This window comes from Aythya ferina (assembly GCF_964211825.1).
Source record: "Aythya ferina genome assembly, chromosome: 8".
NCBI classification, from domain to species: domain Eukaryota; kingdom Metazoa; phylum Chordata; class Aves; order Anseriformes; family Anatidae; genus Aythya; species Aythya ferina.
Genome location: NC_140304.1, coordinates 3,713,447 through 3,730,316, shown reverse-complemented (window position 1 = coordinate 3,730,316; position 16,870 = coordinate 3,713,447). Strand labels below are relative to the sequence as shown.

At 37.2% G+C, this 16,870-nt stretch overlaps 1 protein-coding gene across 3 annotated transcripts in view; it reads left to right on the top strand.

The window, feature by feature from the left end:
* DPYD (dihydropyrimidine dehydrogenase) overlaps window positions 1–16,870 on the top strand; it is a 355,040-nt gene that overhangs the window by 238,627 nt on the left and 99,543 nt on the right. For all 3 annotated transcript variants that reach the window (XM_084526956.1, XM_084526955.1, XM_084526957.1), the window contains 2 exons: window positions 7,437–7,505; window positions 9,895–9,978. In XM_084526956.1, coding sequence (XP_084383082.1) covers window positions 7,437–7,505; window positions 9,895–9,978 — 153 coding nt within the window. The remainder of the gene's footprint in view (window positions 1–7,436; window positions 7,506–9,894; window positions 9,979–16,870) is intronic.

Here is a 16,870-nt window from a genome sequence, read left to right as displayed (position 1 = left end):
CTTTGTTAACTTGCAAATTTTCCTTTCAGTAATGCTAATTTCCATTCAGCCATGTATTCATTTTCACTCACTACTGAAGAAACTAAAGGTTGAATATTGTCTTCCCTATCCCAAATAAAATCCCAATGATTCTGTTGAATTTCCAGGGAAGTTTTCATCCACGTGGATAATTTTCAATGGAATATGAAGGGTTTACTTGAAGTACTGACGTTTTCAATGGTCTATCATGAAATGGGCATACTTTTTCTAATAACTTAAAATATTCAAGGTGCTTTCTGTAAGTGCTATATTTTCTTACATTAGATATATGTACAGGGAACTTACATTACAGGGTCCCCCCTTTTTTATTTTCCTCTCCTCAAGAATTACCATGTCTTAACCAAGAGTGCCTTGAAGCAAGGGTACATCAGAAGATCTTTTTTGTTTGTTTTTCTGTGCATTTATTTTCCTTTCAATTTTATCCTAAGTTGGTAGGACTCTCTTGAAATGTTTTAATGAAAAGTTATATTTTCATTTAGCCACTCTTTCCACGTGGGCAATCTCTGTCTACACATTTATGTATACTAGCAGGGCCAAAGCATGGTAGCTCAACTCCTGCTCTGGTGCTGCCTGATGCAGAGCCAAGTTTCACATGGCAGAGGAGCAGTTACAACCCCAAGCTGTTCCTTGGTTTCCTACAGGTGCTGCCAGTCCTAAATAACAATCTGTTTATCTTTGTGCTGCTGAAAAGCGACAGCATTCTGTTATTTTACAGGGGGTCAGCCTGTTAACAACCCGTGCTTTTTAGTCTAAGGATGTTAGATCCTAGCAACTATATACTTTAATTTGAAGCAATAGCCCAGTGTGCCTCACTGACATCAATCAAATGATCTCACTAAACAGGTGGAATTTCATTGATAGCATAGAAGTACAGTTGTCATAAGAAAATAGCTGCCTTTGAAAATAAGCATCTCCATTTAGCCTGAGAAGAGAATCTCTGTTGTTTCCTGCTCGTGATGATTTTGCACATGTGATGGGGTGAGCCAATGATAATATTTTCAAACTCCTATTATCATCTTCTCTAGACATATTTGCCTGCTGATAATGTTTGGCCAGTTTTTGTGTACATCTATTGTATCTTACTTCCACTTCAGTATGAAAAATACACTGGAAATCTCAGTATAAAGCAATATGCTAACAATAGGACTTTATTCAGAAGGTTTGCTACACAAAACTAAATAATAAACATATTAATATCTGCTACTTGTCTTATTTTCATTTACTGAAATTATCTTTAATGTATTTTAATTGTAAGTTAAGGAGTAAAGCAGTGGATGGTTAGCAATTGTTAAATTATTTACTCTTCACTCCCTCAAAAGAAAGAGCGAAAAGGAGAATTACAGGTCAGCAGCGTCAAGACATTCTGCATCGCTTGTCTTTATCATCATGCAGAATCTTTTTATTAAGGCGGCATAGAAAGAATAGATTTATGGACTGAAGGTACAATGTTTAATATGTCCATATCCATCTAGATTGACAGTTCCTACAGACATGAATTTCCCAGGAGAGAGAGTGTTACTGGTGTCAGTGGATGGCATCATTTACTTCAATGTTCCATTATTAAATTGATAACAAGATAATTCCTCTGCTTCTCAGAGACATGACAGGGTTTACAATTGTTAACTTTCTTATTGCATGGGATTTGATGTTCTAGGTATTTTTTTAATAAGAAGCTTATTTTTATTTCAGTTCTTCAACAAATCAAAAATTACAAGAAAGTATAGAAAAAAGAGAATACTGTTGGGGTCTACCACACATCAAAATCAGACTGGTTTCTAGAGAGTCATTTTTACAACAGTAAGTCTTTGTGTTCCCGTTGTTTTTCATGACTGCATGTTTAAACATGTTTCTACAATACAGGATATCTACTGCAGTCATCCTCTTTCTTGTGAGGTGCATATTAGAAATGTTCTGTACATTGGTAACTCCAGTTGGATGAGTTTGAAAACGTTCTTTTCATCAGAGAGTGGCCACTTGGAAAAGCAGAGGACTGTTGCAAGTGGCATGGAGTACAGTAAGCCTCCAGAAATGTCTCTGCTGGCAAAATGTGGCACAGCAGACATTGTGTGAGAGTCTCATTACAGAAGCAGGCTAGCAATACATGTCTCAATGAGGTGGGCAATCTGTACCAACGCAAAAAGTCTGGGGCACTATATTTATTCTTACTTTGCTACTGAGGCAGCATCTAAGAGCTATGGGATAGGGCAGAATCTGACCTACAATCCGTATCTTCTTTTTGTTCGTGTACGAGCAAACTATGGGAAGTCTCTGTGTGGCATATGTATTTTCAGTTAGATATTTACAAGATTCTTTATCATGGCATCGAAGTAGCTCAGCAGTGCTCAGTCAACTCTTCTTTATTAACTTTTCACCAAGGCTCTAGCAGAACACACGCTCTTGTACCTACAGGTGTGCAGGACCTTCAGGAAATGCTCCATATGTGCCCATTTATTGCTGTGCATGGGTGAGAGAAGGCATGGGTCAGAGCTGAGGGCACATATCCTCATCCACACAAAGGGGAATTTAATCTTCAGAAATAGCAATTCAGCTACTGAGAACAACTCCTGTCCTCACATGCTGGTGTAGCTGTAGGTATCTTTTCCCCATTGAGTGATGAATTAAATATGTTATTTTTTGCTATTGCTTTAGAAAACTGTATCTTCAGTGCTGAGCTTCTTCCTAGTAAATACTTCCTGAGGAATTCTGGATAAGAACGCTCAGGTTTGTTCAGACTGAGCAGGTCGTGCAGCATGGCTACTCTGGGGTGCATGGGAATAAGAAACATGTCTTGAAAGGAAGATTGCGATCTTTCCATCTGACCAAATCACAAATACCTTCTGAAGTTTAGATCAATCAAGAATAATTCTGTGGGTATTTGAAATCTGAATCTTTGTGCAATATCCAGTCTCTGCGCTCCCTCTATGTGCAGCACTTATCCTGTTCCACATCTCTCCCTCCCAAACAGGTAGCTGTTACAAAACCAATCCCGCCTTCTTGAAAACTCTTTTATATTTTTCCGCTTTCAAAGGAACTGTCTCCTAGTGAAGATGCTCAAAATCTCTTTCTGTTTTTGCAAGGACTGCACACACCAACAACAAAATCCTGAGGATTTTTGCAAATGTTTGAGAAGGCAGAACAAGGCACAGGTTGAAGCCCACAGCAGTATCAAAACAGAGTACATGTGGACACTTGTGCGGGACCTTCAATCCTCTGGTGTATCAATGAGAAGGGAGAAAAAGCAGAAATGCTGGTGGTGGCACAGTTTCCTGAAGTGCAGGTAGATCATGCACAGACCTGGAAGAGTGATTTAAGAACAGGTATGAGCTAAGGGTCAACAGTAGAAGAATAAAAAGAATATGGTTGTTACAGGCATGAAGATAGAGGATGGTGTTTTCTTAAATTTGCAGGACTTGACAGAGTTCACAATTAAATGCAACCCCCTGAGAGTTTTTCAGACTGAGTGTCCTGAAGCTCCCTTATTCCCTGCAGAGCAGTACGGGACAAATGGTAATTGTCTGCCTGGAGTTCTTCTGCTATCGGGCTTTAAATAGATGTTCTTAAGATTGTCTGACCCAAAGTAGGCTTAGTTATTTTTTCTGTCCTTCCTTTAGTTTTTGAAATCTCTTGCAGCAAATTCTGAGAAGAAAGATGATTTGGAAACATACACAGTGGTGAACCTCATCATTATTATTTCTTTTTATTTGTTTTTACTTCTGATGATGATATTGAATTAATATGAGACACCTACATAGAGATTATGGAAGAAAGAGAAACATTTGCAACGGTAATAGATTCTGGTTTAAGCTTTCAGGGGATTATCATAAACAGGGAGTAAAAATGTTTTAAGGACTGTGAAAAGTACCTTGCCAGTGTCCTTTTAAGTAGAACAACTACTAATGCATGAGTTACAGAATAGTGTGAAATGTAGCTTTTTACTAGGTGCTTTAGATATGGTACGTTCATCTCATAATCATGTCCTAAATGGTACATTATGCACCCCCCTGGCTCCGTCTTCCCTCCCTCAGCCAAAAGAAAGTTTTCTATAATAGACCTTCTTCCATCAGTGATCAAGAAATTCCCTTACAGAGAGCAAGGTCAGATGTTAGGAGCACATATTGGTCCCTTTACAGACGTGTGGAGAAATTGCCTATCGCTTGTAGCATCGGGCTGTGCACACCATGTCCCAGTGACAGCAGGGGAGGCCGCTGCTCTCCTTATGCTGGACGAAGCAGCAGGGTCTGCACAATGGCAAAACAGCAGTTTGGGTGAAGAAGAAGAGGGAACAGCAGAGGCGAGACATGCTTGTGATCTGTGATAAGGAATGGGCCAGGGATCCCTCTGTGCTTCAGCCGTGCACAGTTTTGCAGGCAGCCTTCATTCAAGCGATGAGAAAACTGCAATTTAGTCAGCCTTCATTTACCACTCACTGCACTTCAGCGGCAGCTTTATTGCGAGATCTATCAGCGGTCGGCTTTTGTAAGCCGGGCAGGCATGGTTCCACCTTGCACTTGGGGTCCCATCAGCAGTAAATAAACTCAGAGCAGCATTGCCACTGTGGGTGGTGGGCAGCAAGAGGAAGGGCATGCTCTTTGGGGATCTCCTGGGTCGGGTCATGCACTGGACTTCTACGAGATGCCTGCTCTCTGGGGCTGCTGAAGCCCTGAGAGTGTTAATGTGGTACATGGCTTGTCAGGTTAGGATGCTTTTTAAAACCTGGCATTTTAGACACCAAAGATGCTTTAAAAAATAAAGTAATAAGCAGCTGAAATGTGATACAGTTTATCTTTATTACACACAAATAAAAACACCAATATTTATCACTTCTTACTGTTATTTGTCTTTTTATATTGTTTTTCTAAGTAATAACAGATAATATTCTGTTTTTTCTTCTAGAATTCCCACATATGATTTTAGGACTAGGTACAAACCTCAGACATCACATATAGTACCCCTTGATGTCGACATGTGATTTTTATTTTTGGTCTCTGGTACCGTTTCCAAATGAAAAGACTATGGAGGCATTTGGGGGAAGAATAGTCACTTGAGGAAGGACAGTTTGTTAATGTGGAGTGCTCCACCTAGGAATTAAGTTTAATTTCAAGCTATAAGGGAACACTGGGGGAAAAAAAAGAATAAAATCCCTATCATATTTAAATTTTCATTATTCCCACTGAGATCATGGTTTACTTATGAACATTCACAGTAGAAATGTTTACTTTCATTTATTTTTGTTATTGCAAACCACTGCTTCTGTCAAAAGTATGTACTTAATCTTAAATGTGAATGCTAACACTAATCAATATTAATTAAACATGTTGTCTCAATTAACAGCTCTTTGAAACACAGATCTTGTTCCTCCTCTTTTGTACACTCCCAGCAGAATTTTCAAATTTCATTAATAACACTTGACGTAACCTAACTCAGCTACTTGTGAACACAGTCAGTCCCCCCTGTTGTCTTGCAACTTTCCATCCTGAAAAAATTTGGTTCATCTTAAAGCTGAATTGTGTACATTTCTGATATACTTTGGATTGTGATTGCAACTGTGAAGATCTTTATCATGTTGTCAGTGTCTCAGTGTCTGAGGGTTGTTGTTTTTTCTTTGCTTTATTTAGTGTATAAAAAGTGTGAATTTGACAAGATACAGTTTCTAGCTAACTTTCAGATAGTGCATATATTTACTAGTTTCTTACTTTAAAATTCTCATACATAATTACACTGATTTTTTCACAATGAAATAATCTGCTTTGTGTTTTAAAAATATTAGAATCTTAAAAGAGATTTATGTTTATTTTCTGAGTACTCAGATTATCTTGAATATTTAAATAGAACAGAGCAAATTCTGTTTCATAAATATTTGACCTACAGAGCTGTTCACAGTAGACAAAAGTATTGTACATAAGAGACAATTTTTTCTTCTGCTGGTGGGGGTGAGACTGAAAGCATAGCAAAGTTATGATTTTGTGTATTTAATGGAAAACTTGGTCCTATGTTTATGCCAAAGGTGCCAACAGATGGGCACATGAGGTCAAGGCAGACACTTCAGCAAATGCTTTCCTTCTCAAAAGGAAATGTTTTCCTTCTCCATCTTGCAAACATGAGCAAGAAAGATGGGTGGGCTGGTAGTTTGCAGGTAGGTAGGAGGGAGGTGGTAAAACTGATAGGTAGAGATTCACCACAACAGAATGTAAATAATTAAAATAATGATATTTATAAGTTGTATTGTCCTTTTACGTGAATAAAGCATGACCTCACCACGTCTAATTTTCTCCATAGATGTCTTTCTTTTTAAAGTGTATTTTCTTCCCTTCTAAAGGCATTATAACTCTCATCTTTATTGGGATTTTACAATTTCTACTATGCGTGTATGTTGGCCATTTTTTATAAACCATGCTTTTAAGTATTTTGCCATATGGAAAAGTTCAAGGGAACTTTTTTGTTGTTGTCATTATATTGACTAGAAGTGAAAGAATAAGCTCATCCCAGATATGAATGCAGATAGTAAAACCTGCCTGGAAAATTAAAAAGCTACCAGTGAATCAAACTTATAACGTGAAACTTTCATACACAAGAGGTGTAGCATGGCCAAAATTTTCTGTTCTCCTCTCTGGCAGTTCCTTTCAACCCGGACTGATCCACGGTAAAACTTTAAACTCAATAAATGTTGATGTAAGATGTTGAAGTAAGCCACAGTTAGAGACAGAAGCTGTACCAGGAAGATGCTCAGTGCAGTGGGGAGGAAAAGCAATACACAGAAGCAGTCCTTGGGGAACTGGAACCACAAAATGTGGGGGAAAAAACTCTCAAATTTCCCTGCTGTTCTCTTGATACTTCCAGATTTTCCTTACATCCTCATTCTCCTCCCAGATCCTTCTACACCAAACATTTCTAGCTGCCTGTCATTGTCCTTGACTTGCATAGCATGGGACTTAAGGGGCTGCTTTTGGTGTGCTCTGGCTTTCTGAAGTCAGAATATTGGGTTCTTATGCTGTCACTTCAGATGGTAATGTCTTACCCATCTTACCCAACTCTAAAAAGGCCCAATTACTTCTGGCCTTGTATAAATAGTAAATAGCCTAATCATTCCAACCACAGAAACCAGTAGGTTTGTGTCTAGGACTGCCTTTGTTCTCACTTTATGGGGTTTTGTGTGCAGAAGAGAATGTAGCTTCCCACATGGATTTGACTTAATGATTTCCAAAACATTCATAAGAAACAAGACTCCATATATCGTTTCTCATCTCCAATGAAATACACATCTATATTTCATTATGCATGCTAGTGTATACAGCTAGTGGTTTCAACATGCAGGTACTAATGTTTGGAATCATGCTCAAGTACAGAATTACAAAATCCAGTAACGCTGCTGAAAATGATTGCCTATATATTCTTTCCAGATTCTGATTGCGAGTATCATGTGCAGCTATAGCAAGGACGACTGGACTGAACTTTCTAAAATGGCTGAGGTAATGGTTTCCTAAATGTGTTTGTTCGTCTATCTTTTCTTTTTATTGTCCTTGAAAACAAGAGCTGCAACAGGAAATTTCTGAAAGAAATAGTTTCAAAGTGAAAAATGCGAATTTAAAGCATGTCCATTATAATTTGTTTATTCTGTGTTTTCATTAAAATGATGGTAATGTAAATTTAAAGAAAATCTGTTCCATAAAAACGGTCCCTGGGATTTTTAAACAGTACCCGGAAAGTCTTCAGTCTTTAAATCTATATACTTTTTATTTGCATTTTAAGCAAACTGTATATTATGACGGATGCCATGATAAAATTTAATTCTACCTTTGAGAGCCTAACTTGATCTTACCTTGCCTACAGGCACACTAGTTTGACAGCACCAAAAGAAATTTTGAATATAAAACTCTTGAATATTTAAAGTATAAAAGGCTCATTTAATGCCATTCTAGTTTTAATACAGACTTTCAAAAATAATAACTGGCAGAGAAAGCCAGTATATATAATAGCAGTAGGCAGGCTTCCTATAATATAAATTGAATCTTACACAAATGCAAACAGACTATGCACCTGAAATTTCAATTCAGTTTGAAGGAAAAAAAAAATAAAAATAAAACTATTTAAAAACATATATCTGTGTACTTATAGAATAGTGTAAGAAATACTTAATTAAGACAGTATTTTTTTCCTCATAGATTCAACTGTATAGAGGAAATAGAAACACATATTTTCAGGTTGATAAAGGAAGTTTATAACACATTTCAGTAAAGGAAAAATTCGCTTTATTATTGTTTGCAGTAGCCCAGATTTAAATGTTTTATAAATATTACATTTTTTGCGTGTGTGCTTATATGTTTATATCTATGTGTATATATTTATGAGTGTGGAGATGTTTTGAATTTATGTTTTTGTACGGTTGAATATTTATGTTTGGACATCATTTCTTCTTTATTCAGTATTTTAAACCTTCTTATGGTGATATGGGAAGACACTGCACTATTTTCTTTGGGTATTTTAAGCCTATGAGGAAAAAAATCACTTTGGGGATTTAGGGAAGTGAAATTAAACATTATCAGTAATTGGCTTGGTGATCTTTAACGCTAGTCCATTTTATACCTGTATTTACCTAATTGACCATGAAATCTGTTGTGGAATCCATGCTTGACACGAGCCCTACCGCTTTTAAGCTGACTGAGACGAATGGCTGTATTGTGCCATTTGCTCCTCTGCCGTCCAGTTTTAAGACAGATACTTTCATGTGTGTTAGTATTTATGCTGCCCCTTTAGAAAAAAAAAAAAAAATATATATATATATATATATAGTTATTTAAGTGTCCGTAATAGCGTGCACTGTATGTAATACAACTTTCTTCTGCAAAGCTGGTGTTTGGACACTCCGTAACTACCTGCTCAGAATCAGGGGTGTTTCACTGCCCGCCTGGGACCTATGAAGCAGGCTGTGGCGGTGGCTCCCAGGCGCGGAGGCCTCACCGCGGGATGAAGGCCAGCTCCCACTGGAGGCCTGCCTGTCATGGGGGCCTGCAGCAGCCGCAGGGCTGGCGGGAAGGGGAAGGTCCTGAGCTGACGGATGGCTTCTCCCACACTCCCTCTGAGAGCTGCTGAACCACTGCTACACAGACTGCACAAGTTACTCCAGTTCAGGAAGCAAAAATGACATGCAAATGCAAAACAAAAAGCTGGCTATGGCCCCACGAAAGGTAAAGGGGAGCTCCTCAGCTCAGGCTGGCGCAATTCAGCACAGCATGTTTGTGTGCTGCCTGCGTACACCACAGCAACTTTTCCCTTTATTTTAGCCAATAGAGGGTGATAAGAGAAATCAGTACATCCAATATGTTTGTACAGACTTTTTTTAATACTCTCATTTGACTTCAAAACCAAAAATATTTAATTACAAAACCTATGGCACGGTGCAGGTACCTCCAGAAAATCTAGACCAAAAAAAAATATATGAAAGCTGAAAGGGGCAATTTACTCCTGAGTCCTAGCCTTGCAGAGCACAGCCACTCACTCCCTGCATACAACTGAGTCCTGCACCTCGCCCTCACTTCTCCAGTAAGGTCCAGTGGTTACATTTCATTTTTTAGCATTACAAAGATCCAACTCCTCGTTGTTATGTCTTTTACATTTATTTTCACTTTTATTTCATTTGCATTTTTAGGAAGCCACATCAACATCTGAAAATTTTCTCTGTAATGTCCAACACATTTGTTTTTCAGGCTATCATAATAATAGCTTTCTCTCTCTTTTTGTGTAATCTTAAGAAGAAGAATCAAACATCTGAAGAAATCTATTTAACATGAGAAGTGAATGATACAGTAAAAAATATATTACTTTAAGTTATTTTTTTGTTTTGTTTTGCATATTTCATAGGCTGTTGGTGCGGATGCGCTGGAGTTAAATCTGTCCTGTCCTCATGGCATGGGGGAGAGAGGCATGGGCCTGGCCTGTGGGCAGGTAGGGCTGTAACAGCAATCTCTTTCATGTCTCTTCAGCAATTCTGCACTAGCACGTTTCTAGTTACACCTTGAGGGGAAGACACAAGCAGCAGATTACTAGCTTAAGATTTTTAGCTTGAATGTGTTTAAATATTTAATGCTGAAAGAAAAAAAAAAAAAAGAAATGAAAAAAAAAAAAAAGAGAATATACAAAATGCTTAGTTTTGCTGAGAACAAAAATGCATTATGCATTTGACAGGGAACAATATGAAAGCAAATAATTTCCCGAAAGTGCCTGGACAGAATTTGTTGGTTTCACTGGAGAGCCCTGTAGGTATCACTACCTGGTGCAAACTGCATATCTCAGTAATGATTTTGAAGGACATGAGATATACAGAAATTTCATTTTAATACATTTTGCATTTGAACCTAGCTGTATTCTGGAATCACAGAGAATAGGGCAGACATTCTGGTAGTGCCACCTACAGTTAACTTTGTCTTTTTTAAAAGCCTGCATTGTATAAACTATAGATTTGATGGGTTTATACAGTTTAGCTTGTGATTGTCCATTCCAGGTGTCTCTGTCATACAGGAACTGATTTCAGTTAGGAGAGAGTGTGTTGTTTTGCCCATGAAAAGAAAATAAACATGCTCAAAAGACAATTCCCATGCTGATTTCTGTTTGTAGTTTTCAGATGTGCTTGCATGTTTTGGCCATAGTTTGAAATTTGTTTTGCTTCAGAAGCATGCCTAAATGTGAACTTGGAAGTCACTGAGAAATTTTCATTTGCATGAGGTACCAGGAGAGATTTTCTAGAGTTTGGTCATTAAATTTTTACAAGTCCAATGTCTGTTTCCCTTTGCGAGTAAAACAAAAGAACATTGAACTGAGTTTGCATATTCAAGGACTTGGTTGGCTAAATCTGATTTCTGAGTGCTTGATTTCCCATCTTGCTACATTTTTTGGAGAGGAGGGAGAAGCAGACTGGGAGTCATGATTGTATGCTCTAAAATCAACATATACTATTCAGTTTATCTACTTGGAGAGCTCTTCATTCATCCTCACTTCCTCAGCTAAATATGAACCTTTTCAGAATGGGAGGTATGGTTGGATAACTAAACTATTAACTTTCTAAAACTATTAGCAAGGAGACACTACAGAGCTGTAATTGTTCCAAGGCAACTGAGGACACATTTTAGTTGAAGCTTTATCATAACAGTACTGTCAGGCCCAGTGCATGGGACTATATTATTCTTTTCCGTGATCAAAACGATGTCCATCTATTCCATGGTATAGATTTACTTAATGAAAATAATCTGGATGCTTTTCATGGTCAGTGCTCATTTTCCAAAGTTGTGATTAAAGATGGGATAGAAGCAACTTATATAAACCCTCCAGGACTACACTAGCATAAGGGTAATGGTTGTTATCTTTTTTTTTTTTTTTTTTTTTTTTCAAAAGTGTATTTAACAACAAACAGCTATAGAGGTCATTTTTATAAGTATATGAAGCAATTTGCACCCTTCATAGCATAACTCAGTAGTTTGGATTGTCTCCACACTCCACATGAGATTACTGCATGGTATAGTAGAAGGGGTGCAGTTTGGCCAGGGAGAGCTCTGAAGATTTCACATGGGAGCTGAAATAGGCTCATTTCAAGAATGCTTTTTTTCTGTTTTGTTTTGTCTTTTTGTTTGTTTGTTTTGGCATGTGTTATTTCTAGCTTTCACTGGTTGGAATAATATATGCATGTGAAGCTGCTTAGATGTGTAGTCAGTAGGGAGCTGTCTGGCTACATGAGTTTTTACATATCTTTCAGCTATTGTAAAATCACAGAACCAAATGTAAAATCTGAGCACTCAGGGCTATGGTGTGGATTTGTGACTCTCCTTGGAGGACATCAGATCCATAGAGCAAGAATATTGCATTATATATACATACATGTTTGTATAGTAATGGTATTTCTCTCTTCCCCATAAAATATAGATACTCTTTTGAATGTTTAATATATACTACTCTCACTTACATATATTAGTGGTTTTTTAACTGTCTTACTAAAAAAGGAGAGCTAACAAAAGAACCTAGCTCTTTAGACAAATAAGTGAATAAAACAAGTCATCTTTAGAAGGCCAAATCTGGATGTTCTTCCTCAAAGTTGGCTAAGATAAATTATAGTAGTTTAATGTGTACTTTGTCAAAGCAATGAGGGAGGATGAACCAGGTAAAATAATATGCGCTAGGAGATTTATCAGTAGCCCTTGAGGGTCTTTTATATGTGGGGGCCCTGGAGGACCTATCGTAACAAAAGTGCTAGGCAATTTTTTAATGTTTTTGTTGTTGGTGGTGTTTTGTTTTTTTTTTTTTTTTTTTTTAAACCTCCAGAGCTAAAGTCAAATATATAGGTACTGTGGGGAACACAGGGCTCAGGTATGTTCTAGAAAAAAAACAACACTCAGTATCTAGAAGGAAGGTTGCAAGACTTTGAGAGATATAGAAGCTCTCCTGTTTGTACAGTGAAGCAGGTTTTCTTAAATCTTTTTGATAACATAATCCGCATCTTCAAAGGAAAATTTTTTAGGGATTAGATCCATCTTCATGCCTAAGCACATCAAATCCTCAGGAAACTACAGAAATTACTGAGATTAAAATAATGGTGGAAAAACATGCACATGTGTATTTTTACTATTTCTAATGTTTAAAATGTTCAGCTTTTTTGCCCCCCCCTTTTTTTTTGGAAAAAAAAAAAAAAAAAAAAGTAAAAGAAAGGTTAATTACACTGCCTACTTTTTCTCTTCATTTCAATTCCTGTGGTGTGCCTAAGGGGAGCGTAGAAATCTGGGAACACTGATTTTGTTTTTTCCTAACCTGTTTTGTTAGCTACTTTCAAACACTTTCCCTGTAAATTCTAAAAATTCCAGATTTATCTGAGTAACATATATAAAGAATCAGTACTCAGAATGGTTGTTCCTCTTATACTGAATTACAGTTCTCAGCTTTTATTTGATTTTAATTCCAAGTCATTAGTGCAGACACTCTGGCGCCTAAACAGCATAGCTAGCCAGAGGGTAATATTAAGAGGCATCTGTAACGCTGCCAATAAGTTACTTAAAGCTGGTTCTGTATAAAATGTCAATTATATTTACTAATGCTGATTAATGATAATAAAGTCAAGGTTTGTGTTCTTTCAAAATAATCTGCAACTGTGTAAAAGTTTGATATCATGAAAAATTGTAATAGAATTTCCGTCGTTTGGCTAAACAGCGCTAATGCGTGGATTTTCCTTGCATCAGATAACACTAGTGTGCAAAACATTTAATAGTAAGCATGAAAACAACATGGTGAACAAGAGAGTATAAAAACAAATGACAGCATCTCTTTTCTACTATAGTTTATTACTGCAGTAATCATAGTAGAAAATTATAAAAATAGCAAATCAATTGAATCACATTGAATTGAATCACATTTCAGCGTCTAACTTGTATTTGTAGTGCACTTTTTGCCTCATTTAAAGACGCTTTACGTTTTTTTGGCTAATCCTAAAAGGTGATATTAAACATACAGCACCATTACTATGAAGTGGAATCTACAAATTTCAGCGTTTGACTTTTGGTTTTGGTCCAAAAGTCAACAATTCCCTCCAGCTGTTCTGGTAAGAATGAATAAATAGTTGAATTGAGTCACTAATCTGGGGTTTATTTTGCATTCCTGCTATATTTTGTGTCATTCTCTGTTGTACAGAGGAAACCCCTGGTCTAGTACTTGCTACTATTAGTTGACTAGACAGGTGATATCCAAATACTTTGAAAATATCACTGAGGCTGTATAGACAAATGGGGACTGAAAATCGACATCGAGAAAAAGAGAAGAGCATCCTACAGTGCTGGAGAGCTAGTACGAATGATGTCAGACAAGCAGCTAGAAAATAGGCAAGGTGTTGTGCCAGATGTTACAGCAAGAGCAATGGCCACAAATTGCAGGGTGCACATTTCAGGTTGGGAATCAGGAAAAAAAAAAAAATCGCTAAGAAAGTGGTGCAACACAGGCGTGTGTTGTCCAGCAGGGCTGTATAATCACCATCTCTGGAATTTTCAGGGCTCAGGCAGGAAAAGCCATGGCCAACCCCATCTGTTGCTGACACTAGTCCTGCTCAGAGCAGAGCTGGGACTAACTGATCTTGAGAAATCCTTTCAAACCAACATTTACGTGATTCTGTTGCTTCACCATACCAAATTTCTACCCAGAGGTATTGCATTGTGTATACCAGCAATAGGGATTGAGTAGTGGATAAAGGAATTAAGAAATACTTGTTCACTTGGGGTGAGATGTTCAGTGTGAAAGGGAGATCTCAAGCTGAAAGCAATACCTCAGTTACATTTCCAAAGCACAGAGGATCTTCCTATACTTTTTAAAAAACATGTCATAATCAAAGATCTCAGCCTAAGTGCAAGAGCACTTTTTTTTTATGCTATATGCAAATACTTTAAAAGTTAATAACATCCTGGCTTATAAATATTTATCATTAATTAGTTATATGTTCTAAACTCCGGTATATAAAATATCTTAGCTTATCTCAGCATTTAAGCTTTAGTTTTGAGGGATTCATTTCTTTTTCTAGCTTATATTGAAGGAGACATGTATTTCTCTTGTGAGCACTGAAATCCAGATCCTGGTTGTTTAAATATTCAGATCATATGTAAAATGAACTTTGCAGTTCTTTTCTCACCTATATTTTCATTCTGTTTAAACTCTGCTTGATACAGCCTCTGCTACTGGTTATGTTCATGTTCATTGCCTGCAATCAGGGCATAAGTTTCATATAAGCCCATGTTGCCTCATTCAGAAGAAGATGACTCTGTTAAAAAGAAAAAGCAAACAAACAAACTGGTTATTCTGGAAAGATGAAAACTAGCTGCATGGCACAATTAAATTTGCTCTGCTGTACCTCGGAAATAGGAAAGATGAGGCTGTTCTTAATTGAAGTGCACAACATAGCATGATAATTCACTGTTGCTCTGCCAGCAAGGAGCTTGAAGTATTTTATATAAATGATGCCCCAAACACAATTTGATTATATCTGTGTTCATGTGGCATTTTACTATCACCCTACAATAATGTGCTGGTTAAGTATAATTCATTGAGTCCTGCAGGCAGAATTAGTTCTCTCTCTCCTCTTTTGTATCTCTTACTGCAATAAATTAACGCAAAGTACAGCAGGCTGGTGTTGTGCTGTGCAACAACAGCAGTGGCAATGTTGTCCCCTCAAATCTGGTATAATCCAAGTGTAGTTACTGTTGGTGTTTGCGGTGGAGTTTTGGGACTTATGTCTCATTCTCTTGAGTTCGCTACTTTCATCCTTTTTGGATGGGATCTTAAGAAAATAAGGCCTAGCTGATCTCACAGTTCTGTAAGTTTCTTAAAACCAGACAGCTGGGTAGAAAAGACAAATTGCTGCCTAACTGATGGGTGTGAACAGTAGCTGTAGCAGTCCAGATGAGGGAAAAGCTCAGTCAGAAACACAGGAGACTCAATTACAAGGCACAGACTCCTCAGAAATGGGGATTCCTTAGTTGAGGCACTGATGGCATTCATTGGTTGCTCTCCCCAACCTGTTCATAAGTCTTACACGTTGCCTCAGAGAACAAAGGCACACCAAGCCCAAATGATCTTTTGGAATACATTGACCTGAAGTTGCACCAGAGGAGATTTAAGCTGGATATTAGGGAAAAAAAAATAAAATAAAAATCTTCATTAAAAGACTGTGTAGCATTGGAACAGGCTACCCAGGGAAGCTGTTGACTCACCATCCCTGCAGGTATTCAAAACACGTGTAGATGTAGGGCGTAGAGTTTAGTGGTTTAGAGTTTAGATTTGGCAGTATCAGGTTAGTGGTTGGATTTGATGATTTTAGAAATCTTTTCCAACCTAAAAGATTCTTTGGTTCTATGAATTTGCTGCAGATCCAGAGGAGCACCTGGTGCACTGCAGAAACATGGAATATTTGGCATTGTGACACAGAGGGTATTTTGAATGTGTAAGGAGAAAGGCAGCTGCTAATTATTTTGTTCAACTCATGCAAACCTATGCATAGTTTAAATGGATTTCTTCCATGTCTTTAATTCCGTATGTCCTTTTTGTGCTCATGTGTTCTACTTTTTGTAGCACATAAAAGGAGACAATACATAATAATGAAGTACAACAGTTAATTGGTATTTTGTCTCAAGAATTCTGTTTTTCATATGCTCAAGAAGAAATGAATTAAGATGCAAAGTTTAATAAATTCATCATCAGAACACTATTCTGTAATTTTATATTGCAGTTTGACAGCATTTAATCCACCGTTATTGCTTTGAAGGATTTTTAATTGAATTACTTAAAACACAAAACAAAAAATAAAAAAGGGATTATAAATAGGACAGTAATGTTAACAGCACTACTGCCTGGTTGAAACTTTTTAATGACATGGTATGTACAGCTGTTAAAAAGGTTTTAAATTCTTTTTATGTATAGTGACTTTTTATTTTTATGTAGAAAGTATTCTCTGCAGAATCAGTTTTTCTTAGAAAATGTAAAAGTGATTCTGTTATCTTGAAATTCATGGATGTATGGAAGAAAGTTAGGGATAACCTTATATTCATTCTCACTGTGATGGAAGCATTTCAGCTGGAGTTCACATCGTGGATGACGAATGTCATAAAGAAGGTGAGTTCAGCCAAAATACAAGTGAACTACCACTGTTTAAAAAGGAAGCAAAAAGACTTGGCCAGTTTTAATGGCATTTCAATACCCTAACTATGACAGAGTATATAGTGAGTGCCTTCTAGAAGGACGTAAAAGAGTGATTTTCTTAAAGACCAAATGGCAACCTGTACTTATTCCTGAAAATTTATTTTAATGAACGGAGAAGCTTTCA